At 41.4% G+C, this 15,044-nt stretch overlaps 1 protein-coding gene across 1 annotated transcript in view; it reads left to right on the top strand.

The window, feature by feature from the left end:
• Nucleotides 1–15,044, top strand: part of LOC124723127 (palmitoleoyl-protein carboxylesterase NOTUM) — a 235,440-nt gene that overhangs the window by 102,246 nt on the left and 118,150 nt on the right. The window contains 1 exon segment of the mRNA XM_047248314.1: nt 11,342–11,394. Coding sequence (XP_047104270.1) covers nt 11,342–11,394 — 53 coding nt within the window.

Below are 15,044 nucleotides of genomic sequence, written 5' to 3'. Positions count from 1 at the left end.
CTCACTGTTGTCCTGCAACAAATACCACTGACCTTCTGATTTACCCTACTTTTATTTCATTACTGTCATAGGCATTGTTGCATTTAAAGAAGCGCATGTTTGCACAAAAAATAAACTTTCTAAGTGTTATTACGTTTTGTTTCTTGGCTAACAATACGAGCCCCTGACTACCAATCCATCCTGTGAAAACCGCAGATCAATAGCACTTTTCATTTTTGTGTCTGTCCAAATGTTTATTAGAGCTTCCTGTAAAAATCTGAAGTAAATGGGTCAATAACTTTTCGAGATTTTTCATAACAACGTTAAACAACATCTCGTCTTTATCTAGTAGTACAAATTACTGGAGCGTCTTCATTAAGATTTCATAATTAACTTCAGTTGGTAGAAGAAGAAATACGTCAACGACGCACTCATAAACAACTGAATAAGCGGCAGTAACTGGTTGGAGAAACAGCGGATCGAATAATTCGGCGTGTCGCGTGACTGAGATGTCGTCAGGCTCTGTATTGATATACAGGTCGTGTGGCATTGGTCGCAGCATGTGACACCACTGTTCTTACGAGTTCCAGCGACCGTCTCTGGTGGGGACTGAGTTACTATTTCACACGAATTTAATGATTCTTAACTTTGCGTTTGAATACATGCAACTCTCGATAACCTGCGACAAAGTTTAGACCTTTATTGGTTGGCCCTGCACGGAGCCCAGCGTTCGCGATGTACGGCGGACAAGGCAACTACTGTAACATTACAACTTCGTTGCGGGGCCCGTATTTCTCGTGGGTTCTGTTGCATTACAACTACGTACATATTCCGCGGAGGGTACCCCATACCACTACTAGTAATGTCGACCGGCTGGCCGTGAAGTCTTACGCGCTACTTCCCGAGCGGGAAGGCGAAAAAAAAAAAAAAAAAAAAATTGTGTGAATTCCTAAGGGACCAAACTGCTGAGGTCATGGGTCCCTAGACTTACACACTACTTAAACTAATTTATGCTATGAGCAACACACACACACTCATGCCAGAGGAAGGATTCGAACCTCCGGCGGGAGGGACCACGCAGTCCGTGTATGGCGCCTCAAACCGCGCGGCCACTCCGCGCGGCCGGCACGAATCCACCCGTCGGATAATTACTCTGTGGGTCGAACCGCACAATAACCCTGGGTTCGGTGTGGGACGGCGGTGGGGTGGGTGGACTGCTGTGGCCTGTTGTGGGGTTGTGAACCACTGAGGGCTACGGCGGGACGAAGCCTCTCCGTCGTTTCTAGGTCGCCGGTTTAATACAATACAATACAATACTACTAGTCATGACCTTTCCTGTTCCATTCGCAAATAGAGCGAGGAAAAAACGATTATCTATATGCCTATATGTCTATAGCTGTCGATGGGTTAATCGAGTCGAGCGCATGATGGGCAAGAGACACCCTATTAGTACATTTGGTCACGGCCAGATCGTGGGAAGCTGGGATATTCCATTTCTGATGTAGTGCAAGCACGGTCTCTTACATGCTTCTGTCAAGGGTGTACCGTGAGCGAACTGCCACGGGCAAAATTTCCTCCTGCCAAAGGTTGCCGTCGACTATCGCAAATTATAAAAGCGGGTAACTGGGACATTGGTGAGCATTCATTCCACCCAGAACCACCTCCACATTGTGGCGCACAGAAGCTAACGCTCAAAACGTGTACCTATAGATCTGCATCACACGACATAGGTGTTAGCAAGTTCATAGAATCGGCATCACTGTACGTCTTAAGGATGGAAAAAGAGAGATCACCTGGACTGTTGAGTCGAGGTACATGCCAATGGCAGGTTGCGTGGATGTCGAAAAGCAGGTAGTCTTGTGTGGGATGTGCTTAGATGGATTATAAACGCCGTTTCTGATATATTTGCTATCATCTCTCGTCGACGAACGACGCTGGAACGTATTGGCTGGTTACGAGCATCCATTTGTTTGCCAACCGCAACCTACAAGAGATTTGTGCAGTTTGCAAGCCAATACACTACCCTGCCGCTCCAAAACTAAACTGTTTCAGAGTGCTATCTACAGGGTGGGACAAATAAAAGTGGCCCAGAAAACAGAGTTCCGGGGTGTAAAGAAACACAGCAGGGGAAAGGAAATACAGTACTAACCTGACCACAGCAGATACTGAAAGGGAACACGATTTATCTCTTGGTCCGTTCGGGCCCTGGTCAGCAAGTTTCTGAAGACTGATCGAAGCTCTACTGCTGGAATTACTGCAGTTTCATCCGAAATGTCCTGCTGCAGTTCTTGAAGACAATGAGGATTGTTCCGATTCACCTTAGGCTTGACGACTCCTCACACAAAGTAATAGCACACTGCAGATCAGGTGACCTGGGTGGCCAGCTAGATCCGCGACGGGACTGACATCTGCTAACAACTTTGTCAGGCGTGTAGGTCGTGTAAATGTTCTCCAAGGTTCTGCCAACTGTATGAACAGTTGCTCCATCCTGCTGGAAGTAACTGTAGGTCTTTTCCTCATCCGTTAATGCTGCTACATAATCACGGCCTATCGCATCCACTCGTCCGGGCATCTTTCATTTGCCCTACCTTGTACATCCATACTACGCAATACACCTTACGTCTATGGTGGAGGGAATTTCTGGCACCACTGTCTTTTCCCGCCTTGCCTGTTCCAATAACGTTTGGTGCGTGGGAAGAATGGTTGTCAGTAAACATCCAAATAGACTCTAATTTCTCTGATTTTCTCGTTGTGATCGGTTCACGAGGTATGTTTGCAAGGTAGTAATATGTTGCCCATCTCTTCTTGACACAACGCCTCTTGTGGCGTCTACCACTTTTTTAAAATATATATAACGCTCTCGCTCCGACTAAACGAATCAGATTCCTTGGATCTTCTCTGTCTCTTCTGCTAAACCAGCTCGGTAATGGTCCAAGATTGATTAGCAGTACTTAAGAATCAATTGAACTAGTGTTCAGTAAGCCATTTATTTAGTGGATGAATTACATTTCCTTGTGGTTCACCCAATGTATCTTTTCTTGATATCTGAATTTCCTACATTTTATTTTATGTGGTCATTCCACTTTACTGCTAGTTGTTTCCAGTGATTTTTTGTCAATAATGTAAACGAACAGTAGTGGATCAGTTTGCCTACTTAAGGGGATCAACTCCCAGTACCTGCACCAGTCGCCGAACCTGCATCTTCCCCGTATTCTAGTGTTACAACCTTATATACCTTCAGAAAGGCTAACGGAGTTTTCGGCATTACCCATTAGACCATTACTATGTATTGTAAAGAGTAACGGCCCTTTAACACTCCTTTGGGATTCCTCGAAATTAACTATACATTTGTTCATTTTGCATGCACCATAAGAGTAAAACAGATGCTATGTGATTCTCTCCTAATAAAGTACGTACAAAATGTTTACTTTCGCTGACATTACAAAATGGTTCAAATGGCTCTGACAAGGGAACCTCCCAATCGCACCTCCCTCAGATTTAGTTATAAGTTGGCAAGGTGGATAGGCTTTGAAAAACGGAACACAGATCAATCGAGAAAACAGGAAGAAGTTGTGTGGAACTATGAAAAAAATAAGAAAAATAAACAAACTGAGTAGTCCATGCGCGAGATAGACAATATCAAGGAGATTACGAGCGCAGGAGCGCCGTGGTCCCGAGGTTAGCGTGAGCAACTGCTGAACGAGAGTTCCTTGGTTCAAGTCTTGCCTCGAGTGGAAAGTTTACTTTTCTTATTTTCGCAAAGTTATGATCTGTCCGTTCGTTCATTGACGTCTCTGTTCACTGTAATAATTTAGTGTCTGTGTTTTGCGACCGCACCACAAAATCGTGCGATTAGTGGACGAAAGGACGTGCCTCTCCAATGGGAACCGAAAACATTTGATCGTAAGGTCATAGGTCAACCGATTCCTCCACAGGAAAACACGTCTGATATATTCTATACGACACTGGTGACGGCATGTGCGTCACATGACAGGAATATGTTGTCGACCCACCTAACTTGTACACTTGGCGAATGGGTAAAAAGATTCTTCTACCTTGCCCGATTTAGGTTTTCTTGTGGATGTGATAATCACTCCTATAAAGTGATGAAAACATGAGTGTTTGTTACATAAATGAAAATAAAAAATTAAACTTTTAACTTGAGGGAAGACTTGATCCAAGGACCTCTCGTTCCGTAGCTGCTCACACTAACCACGCGACCACGGCGCTCCGGACCTCACACTATCCTTGATGTTGCATATCTCGCACATGGACTACTCAGTTTGTATATTTTGCTTTTTTTTTCATAGTTCCACACAACTTCTTCCTGTTTTCTCGATTGATCGGTGTTCAGTTTCTCAAGGCCTATCCACTGTGCTAACTTATAACTAAATCTGAGGGGGGTGCGATGGGGAGGTTCCCTTGTGAGCACTATGGGACTTAACTTTTGAGGCCATCAGTCCCCTAGAACTCAGAACTACTTAAACCTAACTAACCTAAGGACATCACAGACATCCATGCCCGAGGCAGGATTCGAACCTGCGACCGTAGCGGTCGCGCGGTTGCAGACTGTAGCGCCTAGAACCGCTCGGCCACCCCGCCCGGCGCTCACATTACATGTGAGTGAGCAGTACTGTAATGTCAATGTATTTGCTGTGTAAAAGGAACATGATTACATTTTATAAAACGCAGTTTACTTAACTTGCAAATGGCGTCAGTGTCTAATCACATTTGTAAATATGGCTAAACGCCAACACTTATATATGAGTTAGTAATTACCACCCACCACCTTTTACATGTTACACTAATTGAAATTCTTCTACTAGTTAGAAGCAATTGTCAAGGAGCAACTGTTTCAGTTTGTTTTCAAATTTTGCTTTGCTGTCTGGAAGAGGAGAAATAGATCAGTGTTTAATGTCCCGTCGACAACGGGATCATTAGAGACGGGGCACAAGCTCGGGTTAGGGGAGGATGGAGAAGGAAAGCAGTAGTGTCCTTCCGAAGGAACCATCCTGGGCTTTGCATTAAACGGTTCAGGGAAATCACAGAGAACCTAAATTGGAATGCGAGTCCAGTGTACTACCCACTGAGCTATCCCACTCGGTGCTTTGCTGTCTGTCAGACAGCTAGGGCTACGAGAAGCTGGATGTTCGTACTGCGATATTCCAGAAAGACTTGGCAGGATTGTAACCACTGTACATGATTTCTGCCAGCGGTGGTCGCTTTAGCGTGCGGTCACAAGGAGACCGGGCTCCAGACAGCCACTTGCACTCCCGAAAGGGAAGGCCATTGTGTCCGGTGTATGGCTCTGATGCATTGTCCTGCATCTGCAGCAGTAACCTGAGCAGCAGTTGGCACCACAGTGACGCAACGAACTGTTGAAATTAAGTTACTTCAAGGACAGCCCTGAGCCAGACGCCATGCAGCATGCTTGTGGTCCCAAACCACCGCCGATTGCGACTTCATTGGTGTCAAGCGAGAGCGAATTGGAGGGCAGGATGGTGGTCTGTTGTGTTTTTCGATAAAAGCTGACTCTGCCTCAGTGCCAGTGACGGCCGTGTGTTGGTTAGAAGGAGGCCCGTTGAGCGCCTGCAACCAACGTGTCTGCATGCTAGACACAATGGACCTACACCTCGAGTTATGGCCACGGATGCCGTTTCTTATGACAGCGCCCTGACTTTAAAATTTTACATCAGTCTGGTGGTTCGACCTGTTGTGCTGCCATTCATGAACAGCATTCTAGGGGTTGTTTTCCAGCAGGATAACGGTCGCCCACATACCGTTGTTGTAACCCAACATGCTTTACAGAGTGTTGACATGTTGCGTTAGCCTACCCTATCAGCAGATCTGCCTCCAAGTGAGCACACACAGGACATCATTGGAAGACAACTGCAGCGTCATCCACAGACAGCATAAACTGTCCATATATTAACCAAGCAAGTGCAACATGCAGGGAACTCCATCCCCTAAACTGACATCCAACAGCTATACAACACAATGCATGCACGTTTTCATGCTTGTACTCCACATTATGGCGGTTTCACCAGCTATTAATGTGTCATCATTTCACATTTGCAATGGCTTATCTCGCGCATGATTTTGCAATGTTAATTGCTTAAATATGTTACCTAGACAAATGCATTCCCAAAATTTCATTTCTCTACATTAATTACTTTTTGGTGTGAGAACAGTTTCATTGTCTTTCTAAAACCCACACCTCCACAGAGTTTCCATGATGTTAACCCTTCCAACAGTAAAATGAGTCTGACACAGCTGGCGCCAATCAAGAGTAATATAAACCGTGCTAATTGTTCTCAAACCTTTCAGAATATTCTGTGAGCCACAACACTGTTTATGTAATGTCTTCTTTTACACCTTAATTCAGGTTTAATTTGTTACATATTTTTCATAAGTATTAATTCCTTTGAGGACATTTGAAAATATGCTTAAAGCTGTTAACTTAAGGTTATAATGAAACAGTGTTTGAGTGTTGATAATATCACAATAAAAATATTATAATAATTTATGTTTTCTTGTAATTATATTCTAAAATAATGATAAATTATATAGTTTGTTTTATTAGCATTTTCTGTCATTAATTTGAAAAGTAACCTCCATAGTGTAATCCCAGTATATTAAAATATTGATACACAAACTAAAAATTATATTTGTGGCAAATTTGCTATGTGAACATCCTTAGTCACAGATTACATAATTTATAAATCAAAAATAATCTCAAATCTGGCCAGAATTTAGAGATATCAGAAATTTCTGTAACCAAGAAAAGTTTCATCATGTCTTGATATATTAAAGTGTACAGCATATTACACTGTATGTATTTGTCATAGCAGATTCAAATAAAGTAAAATGTGTTCCTCCTTTTCTAGTGAAAGTTGCTACCATTTACACGCCACAAATTAAATATAAAAGTTCTTCTTTACCATAAAATCTGTGTGGTGATGGCATGACTGTTTAAATGCATAGTGGCTGATAATAAAGTGAGTCCAATATCTGACATTGTTGTTTATATATGCCTTACTAATCAATAACATATCTTGAAAACAGAATGTTATGGATATAATAATAAAAGATGCCTAGTTACATTGTGGTTTCGAATCCCCACTATGTGAACCTCCGTAACTGCCTGTATACACAACAAGAACTAATACAGAACTGAGAAGATGCATTGACTACAACAAATGAAATTATCTTTCTCTACATAATAAAATATTGTGAAGTGAAACTAGCCATGACCCATGCTTTGTTGTTTGTTGTTGTTGTCTTCAGTCCTGAGACTGGTTTGATGCAGCTCTCCATGCTACTCTATCATGTGCAAGCTTCTTCATCTCTGAGTAACTACTGCAACCTACATCCTTCAGAATCTGCTTAGTGTATTCATCTCTTGGTCTCCCTCTACGATTTTTAACCTCCAATACTAAATTGGTGATCCCTTGATGCCTCAGAACATGTCCTACCAACCGATCCCTTCTTCTTGTCAAGTTGTGCCACAATCTCCTCTTCTCCCCAATTCTATTCAATACCTCCTCGTTAGTTATGTAATCTACCCATCTAATCTTCAGCATTCTTCTGTAGCACCACATTTCGAAAGCTTCTGCTCTCTTCTTGTCCAAACTATTTATCGTCCATGTTTCACTTCCATACATGGCTACACTCCATACAAATACTTTCAGAAACAACTTCCTGATACTTAAATCTATACTCGATATTAACAAATTTCTCTTCTTCAGAAACGCTTTCCTTGCCATTGCCAGTCTACATTTTATATCCTCTCTACTTCAAACATCATCAGTTGTTTTGCTCCCCAAATAGCAATGTCGTTTATTACTTTAAGTGTCTCATTTCCTAATCTAATTCCCTCAGTATCACCCAAGTTAACTTGACTACATTCCATTATCCTCATTTTTCTTTTGTTGATGTTCATCTTATATCCTCCTTTCAAGACACTGTCCATTCCGTTCAACTGCTCTTCCAAGTCCTTTGCTGTCTCTAACAGAATTACAATGTCATCGGCGAACCTCAAAGTTTTTATTTCTTCTCCATGAATTTTAATACCTACTCCAAATTTTTCTTTTGTTTCCTTTACTGCTTGCTCAGTATACAGATGACTAACATTGGGGAGAGGCTACAACCCTGTCTCACTTCCTTCCCAACCACTGCTTGTCATTCATGTCCCTCGACCTTTATAACTGCCATCTGGTTTCTGTACAAATTGTAAATAGCCTTTCGCTCCCTGTATTTTATGCCTCCCATCTTCAAAATTTGAAAGAGAGTATTCCAGTCAACATTGCCAAAAGCTTTCTCTAAGTCTACAAATGCTAGAAACGTAGGTTTGCCTTTCCTTAATCTTTCTTCTAAGATAAGTCCTAGGGTCAGTATTGCCTCACATGTTCCAATATTTCTATGGAACCCAAACTGATCTTCCCCGAGGTCAGTTTCTATCAGTTTTTCCATTCGTCTGTAAAGAATTCATGTTAATATTTTGCAGCTGTGACTTATTAAACTGATAGTTCGGTAATTTTCACATCTGTCAACACCTGCTTTCTTTGGGATTGGAATTATTATATTCTTCTTGAAGTCTGAGGGTATTTCGCCTATCTCATACATCTTGCTCACCAGGTGGTAGAGTTTTGTCAGGACTGGCTCTCCCAAGGCTGTCAGTAGATCTAATGAAATGTTGTCTACTCCTGAGGCCTTTTTTCAACTCAGATCTTTCAATGCTCTGTCAAACTCTTCACGCAGTATCGTATCTCCCATTTCATCTTCATCTACATCCTCTTCCATTTCCATAATATTGTCCTCAAGTGCATGGCCCTTGTATAGACCCTCTATATACTCCTTCCCCATTTCTTCTTTCCCTCCTTTGCTTAGAACTGGGTTTCCATCTGAGCTCTTGATATTCATACAAGTGGTTCTCTTTTTTCCAAAGGTCTCTTTGATTTTCCTGTAGGCAGTATCTATCTTACCCCTAGTGAGATAAGCCTCTACATCCTTACATTTGTCCTCTAGCCATGCCTGCTTAGCTATTTTGCACTTCGTGTCGATCTCATTTTTGAGATGTTTGTATTCCTTTTTGCCTGCTTCATTTACTGCATTTTTATATTTTCTCCTTTCATCAATTAAATTCAATATTTCTTCTGTTACCCAAGGATTTCTACTAGCCCTCGTCTTTTTACCTACTTGATCCTCTGCTGCCTTCACTATTTCATCCCTCAAAGCTACCCATTCTTCTTCTACTGTATTTCTTTCCCCCATTCCTGTCAATTGTTCCCTTATGCTCTCCCTGAAACTCTGTACACCCTCTGGTTTAGTCAGTTTATCCAGGTCCCACCTCCTTAAATTCCCACCTTTTTGCAGTTTCTTCAGTTTTAATCTACAGTTCATAACCAATAGATTGTGGTCAGAGTCCACATCTGCCCCTGGAAATGTCTTACAATTTAAAACCTGGTTCCTAAATCTCTGTCTTACCATTATATAATCTATCTGATACCTTCTAGTATCTCCAGGATTCTTCCATGTATACAACCTTCTTTTATTATTCTTGAGCCAAGTGTTAGCTATGATTAAGTTATGCTCTGTGCAAAATTCTACCAGGCGGCTTCCTCTTTCATTTCTTAGCCCCAATCCATATTCACCTGCTATGTTTCCTTTTCTCCCTTTTAGTAAACATAATTTTATGGCACAGACCTTAAGGCTGTATTCCACATGCTGTAGTGCACATTATCTCATTCATTGATGACTGTTTTATTTATTTATTTATTTATTTAACTGCCTTGTAATTGCTAATACACAATTTATTTAATACCTACTTGTATGCAAAATTTTGGATTCAGTATACTGACAAGGGAACCTCCCCATCGCACCCCCCTCAGATTTAGTTATAAGTTGGCACAGTGGATAGGCTTTGAAAAACTGAACACAGATCAATCGAGAAAACAGGAAGAAGTTGTGTGGAACTATGAAAAAAATAAGCAAAATATACAAACTGAGTAGTCCATGTGCAAGATAGGCAACACCAAGGATACTGTGAGCCCAGGAGCACCGTGGGGGTCCCGTGGTTAGCGTGAGCAGCTGCGGAACGAGAGGTCATTGGTTCAAGTCTTCCCTCAAGTGAAAAGTTTATTTTTGCAAAGTTATGACCTGTCTGTTTGTTCATTGACATTTCTGTTCACTGTAATGTGTTTAGTGTCTGTGTTTTGGGATCGCACCTCAAAACCGTGCGATTAGTAGACGAAAGGACATGTCTCTCCAATGGGAATCGAAAACATTTGATCGCAAGGTCATAGGTCAACCGATTCCTCCACAGGAAAACACATCTGATATATTCTATACGACAGTGGTAACGGCATGTGTGTCTCATGACAGGAATATGTTGTCGACCCACCTAACTTGTACACTTGGCGAATGGGTTTTACCTTGCGCGATTTAGGTTTTCTTGTGGATGTGATAATTACTGCCAAAAAAGTGATGAAAACATAAGAGTGTGTCACATAAACTGCAACAAATGAATGCAACAGTTTCACAGTCGCACACTTTTCCCTGTGCTCTGTCAAAACATATGTTTTTAACGTTTTCAAATTTTTCCTTGTGTAGACCGTCAAATCCTGCATATGTCCAAGCAAATCTAAACATGTCCTGGAATTTTGGAGAGCGAAACTGATTATGTGTGAGTGCCTGAACTTTGATAATTGTCTGAAAATAAAAAATTAAACTTTTCACTCGAGGGAAGACTTGAACCAAGGACTTCTCACTCCGCAGCTGCTCACGCTAACCACGGGACCACGGCGCTCCTGAGCTCATACCTGCCCTTAATGTTGAGTATGTTGCGCATGGACTTCTCAGTTTATATATTTTGCTTATTTTTTTCATAGTTCCACACAACTTCTTCCTGTTTTCTCGATTGATCTGTGTTCAGTTTTTCAAGGCCTATCCACTGTGCCAACTTATAACTAAATCTGAGGGGGGTGCGATGGGGAGGTTGCCTTGTGAGTACACATAATGAACCAGATATCCACACAGACACACACACACACACACACACACACACACACACACACACACACACTCTTAGCTTACATAACTTTTAAACATGAAAAAGAATTTCTAGGATGTGGAATGAAACAAGAGAAAAAATTGTTCATTCAGGGAATATAGTTTCACTGTATAATTTTTCTCTCAGCTTTTCCAAAATATGATGCACATATGAAAAGTCCAGCATTTATTTATTGTTACACATATTTGTTTGTGGCATGTCTGAGAATCTATGTTATGTTCAAATTTTGTTAGTCTTCACTCTTTGTGCTACACACCACATGAAGATAATGTTATCTTTACATCTTTCTAGCTTCTACCTACGAAGATCAAACAACAGTAATAGATGGATAGTGTTCCTTGAAGGTATGTAAACTGTGAGGGTAAGCATGGTAATACTACCACAAACAATTAGGTATCTCATTTCATTTTTATGTTAAAAAGGCTTAGGTAGCAATTGACATTTATCTTCATTGTCAAAATCCTCCAATTGAATGTACAGAGCCTCAAGTGTTGCATTTGCATGTGACTGTTATGTGCCAACTTCTTTGTGTGCAATTTAGAGGTAACCTCAGCCATCTAAAATCCCAAACCCCCATTTGGATCAGGTTCATTAATGATAGGTTCGTGATATGAATGTAGGGCCAAAACACCTTATCTACATTTCTCCATTACCTCAGCAGCTTCTTCACCATTTGCTTCACCTGACCCTCCTCAGCCACCTTCCTGAATGTAGCCTCTACCTCTATAGCTCAATGAAGTACATCATAAATACATTCTAAGACAAAAAGTAACAAAAGATGCACCATGAAGGAATCATCCAAATGGGGCAGAAATCAGTAGATGTGACATACATGTATAGGCAAAAAAAGGATTACTTTTTTCAAAAAATTGAATGATTTATTCAACAGAAAGAGCCTCACAAATTGAGCAAGTCACTAATGTGTTGGTCCACCTCTGGCCCTTATTTAAGCAGGTATTCAGCTTGACATTGATTGGCAGAGTTGTTGGATATCCTCCTGTGGGATATCATGGCAAATTCTGTCCAGTTGGCATGTTAGTTTGTCAAAATCATGAACTGGTTGGAGAGCCTTGCCCATAATGGTCCAAACATTATTAATTGGGGAGAGATCTGGCAAGCTTGCTGACAAAGGTAGGGTTTGTCAGGCATGAAGACAAGCAGGAGAAATTCTCATTGTGTGCACGTGGGCATTATCTTGCTGAAATGTATGCCCAGGATGGCTTGCTGTGAATGTCAACAAAACGGGAATAGAATATTGTCATTGTTCCAGTGTGCCTTAAGAGTGCTGCAGATGACAATCAAAGGAGTCCTACTATAATTGAAGTCACACTCCAGATCATCAGTACTGGTTATCAGGCCATATGACAGGAGACAGCCATGTTGGTATCCCACTGCTGTCCATGGTGCCTTTATTGGTCATTGAGGCTCATTTTAAAGTGGGACTCATCACTGTAGACAATTTTACTCCAGTCTTTGAGCTCCATGCTGAATGTGTCCATCAGCACTGCAAATGGGCTTATCAGTGTACAGAGATCAGTGGTAGTTGCCACAGTGGGTGCTGTGAGCTCAGTCTCCTTTTTGTGGGCCAACTATAAATGGTTCTTTTCGTCACTAAAATACCAGTTGCACATCAGATCAATGATATTGATGAATCCAAGTTCTGGGTGCCTCTCTCATGATTGCTCAGTGCTCATGTTCTGCATCTCTCTAGGTTGGCCACTTCCTTCTTGATGCTGTGTTTATTTATGGTTCACCCGTTCCTGCCATCACTGTTGAATAGTGGCATAGCTCCTGTTCAAATGTTGAGCCACTCACGTATTACTCTAGTTGGCTCCTTTGAGCACAACTACACATCATCTCTGACATGTGGACACTTACGTATATTGTTCACGTACCCATTTGTGAGGCATAGTTACCGTCCAACTGAGTACGCAGAATAAAATTCACAAAGCAAAGATTTTATGCACTGGAATCAACATCTCCGCTGTTTTCTAGCCTTGCCAGTTGTGTGATGAAATTGTACTGCTGCAGCATACATTCTTCCATTGGCTACCACAGTTTACATTTTTGCAATTTCTGTCAATACCTGCATGGATATCAATTTGTGACTAATTTGAATAACTCCTTTGTGGTGCATCACATTTTTTTTGTCAAAGAGTGTATTATCATACATTGTGCAACTTTAATCTTAGTGAGCTAGTCTTAATAATCAATTTGCAGCTTTAATCTTAAACAGTTTGCCATCATACTGAGACACATACAACACCTTGTTTCAAGAAAATGTAATTCTATAATATTTCTTTAATTATGCTTGATACAGTACAGTTGATCAAAACCAGTAACTGTATCCACTAAGCTGCAGATAGATATAAGTAAACTCCATGACCCTTCTATTATGCTACAGTCAGTGATTCATAATCTGTAAATATTGTGTGTGTGTGTGTGTGTGTGTTCAGATGACATACTATGTGTGCACCTGCGTTATATATAGCATGAAAAAGGGAAAAAATTTTAGTTATTCTTGGGAGCAGAAAACATAACACATAGTCTAATCCCCAGCTCTCTCTCTCTCTCTCTCTCTCTCTCTCTCTCTCTCTCTCTCTCTCTCTCTCTCTCTCTCTCCCCCCCCCCCTCTCTCTCTCCCTCTCCGTCTCCCTCCCGCTCCCTCTCCCTCTCCCTCTCCCCCTCCCCCTCCCCCTCCCCCTCCCCCTCCCTCTCCCTCTCCCTCTCCCTCTCCCTCTCCCTCTCTCTCTACTCTTCCTCCCTTCTCCCTCTGACTATATCCTTCTCTCTTTTCATCTCTGCCTCCCCCTCTTCCCTTTCTACCTACCATTACCCTTCTATACCTTCCACCTGCCTCATGCATCTCCCCCTTTTCATTTCTCTCTGTGGAAGTGCTCCTCCCCTCACTTTGTCCATTCTAGTCTCCAACCATCTCAGCCTGTCTCCAGTCACACTCACTCACACATGTATCCCTATGATTCAGTTCAATAAAGATTGCCAATTCTACTTCAAAAACATTCCTGTCATGCAGGGAAAGCTACACATTGGAGGATTGAATATCATTTATTTGCCCCTGATATACAGGCCACAACGCAAAGCAGTTTGTGAAAGGAGGTTGATACTACTCCAACACATCAATCATGGACGGCAGCCTACATGTCGGAGGCCACAAAATCCATTTTTGCCCCTGACATGTAGGCTGCCCTCGAAAATGGTTGGAATTGACAAGTTGATACTGTTCCCACATGTGTTTGTAATCAGGGCAGACTGTACGCCAGGGGCTGCAAAAAAACAGGTTTTTACCCTTATCTGCACTGCTATTGGAGTTAGGAGATTATAAAAGTGCAGTGCTGAGACTTGTCAGACCTTATGTTTCTGTGCAAAATTTGGTTGAAATTGAACCAGGGGTTTGGGAGGAGATCCCAAACATACACACAGACTGGTTTTTGGGGTTTGTAAAATAAAATTATAAATAATGTATAATATTACACCAGTGTTGTGTGTATTTTCTCTCATAATATATACAATACTCAACCAAGAACAATGACACAGTAAGTCAATGCAATTTGAATTTCTCTTTAGTCTCCAAATGGAAAATCAAAGTTTCAGCATCCAACTGGTCATATAAATATTTTACTTGATGCATCCACATTTGATAATAATATTTCATACTTGTTTCCCTTCTGCTGTTTCTTAGAACAGTATTCTAATACAAAATTATACTCAAAATCTTTCACCAAATGACTAATCTCAGCATTTTCAGTAACTGAGCAGGTCATCCGTAAAGTCTCTTTAAATCCTCTTGGGTGGACTGATCTCATGGTTTCCAACTTGAGAAACTTTTTGTAGTTCAGCAAATCATTCTCTGCAATCACATTCTTCTAGACTGTGGATCTGTATTCCAATAACATGAAATGCTGCTCCATACTCATTCACTTACAGTGCTACATTCTACTGTTTTAGGTCAGAGTGTGATATCTGTATCAGTACT

Source organism: Schistocerca piceifrons, chromosome X, assembly GCF_021461385.2.
Source record: "Schistocerca piceifrons isolate TAMUIC-IGC-003096 chromosome X, iqSchPice1.1, whole genome shotgun sequence".
Classification (NCBI taxonomy): domain Eukaryota; kingdom Metazoa; phylum Arthropoda; class Insecta; order Orthoptera; family Acrididae; genus Schistocerca; species Schistocerca piceifrons.
Note: the sequence above shows the minus strand (reverse complement) of the source record. Positions and strands in the feature narration are given on the sequence as shown.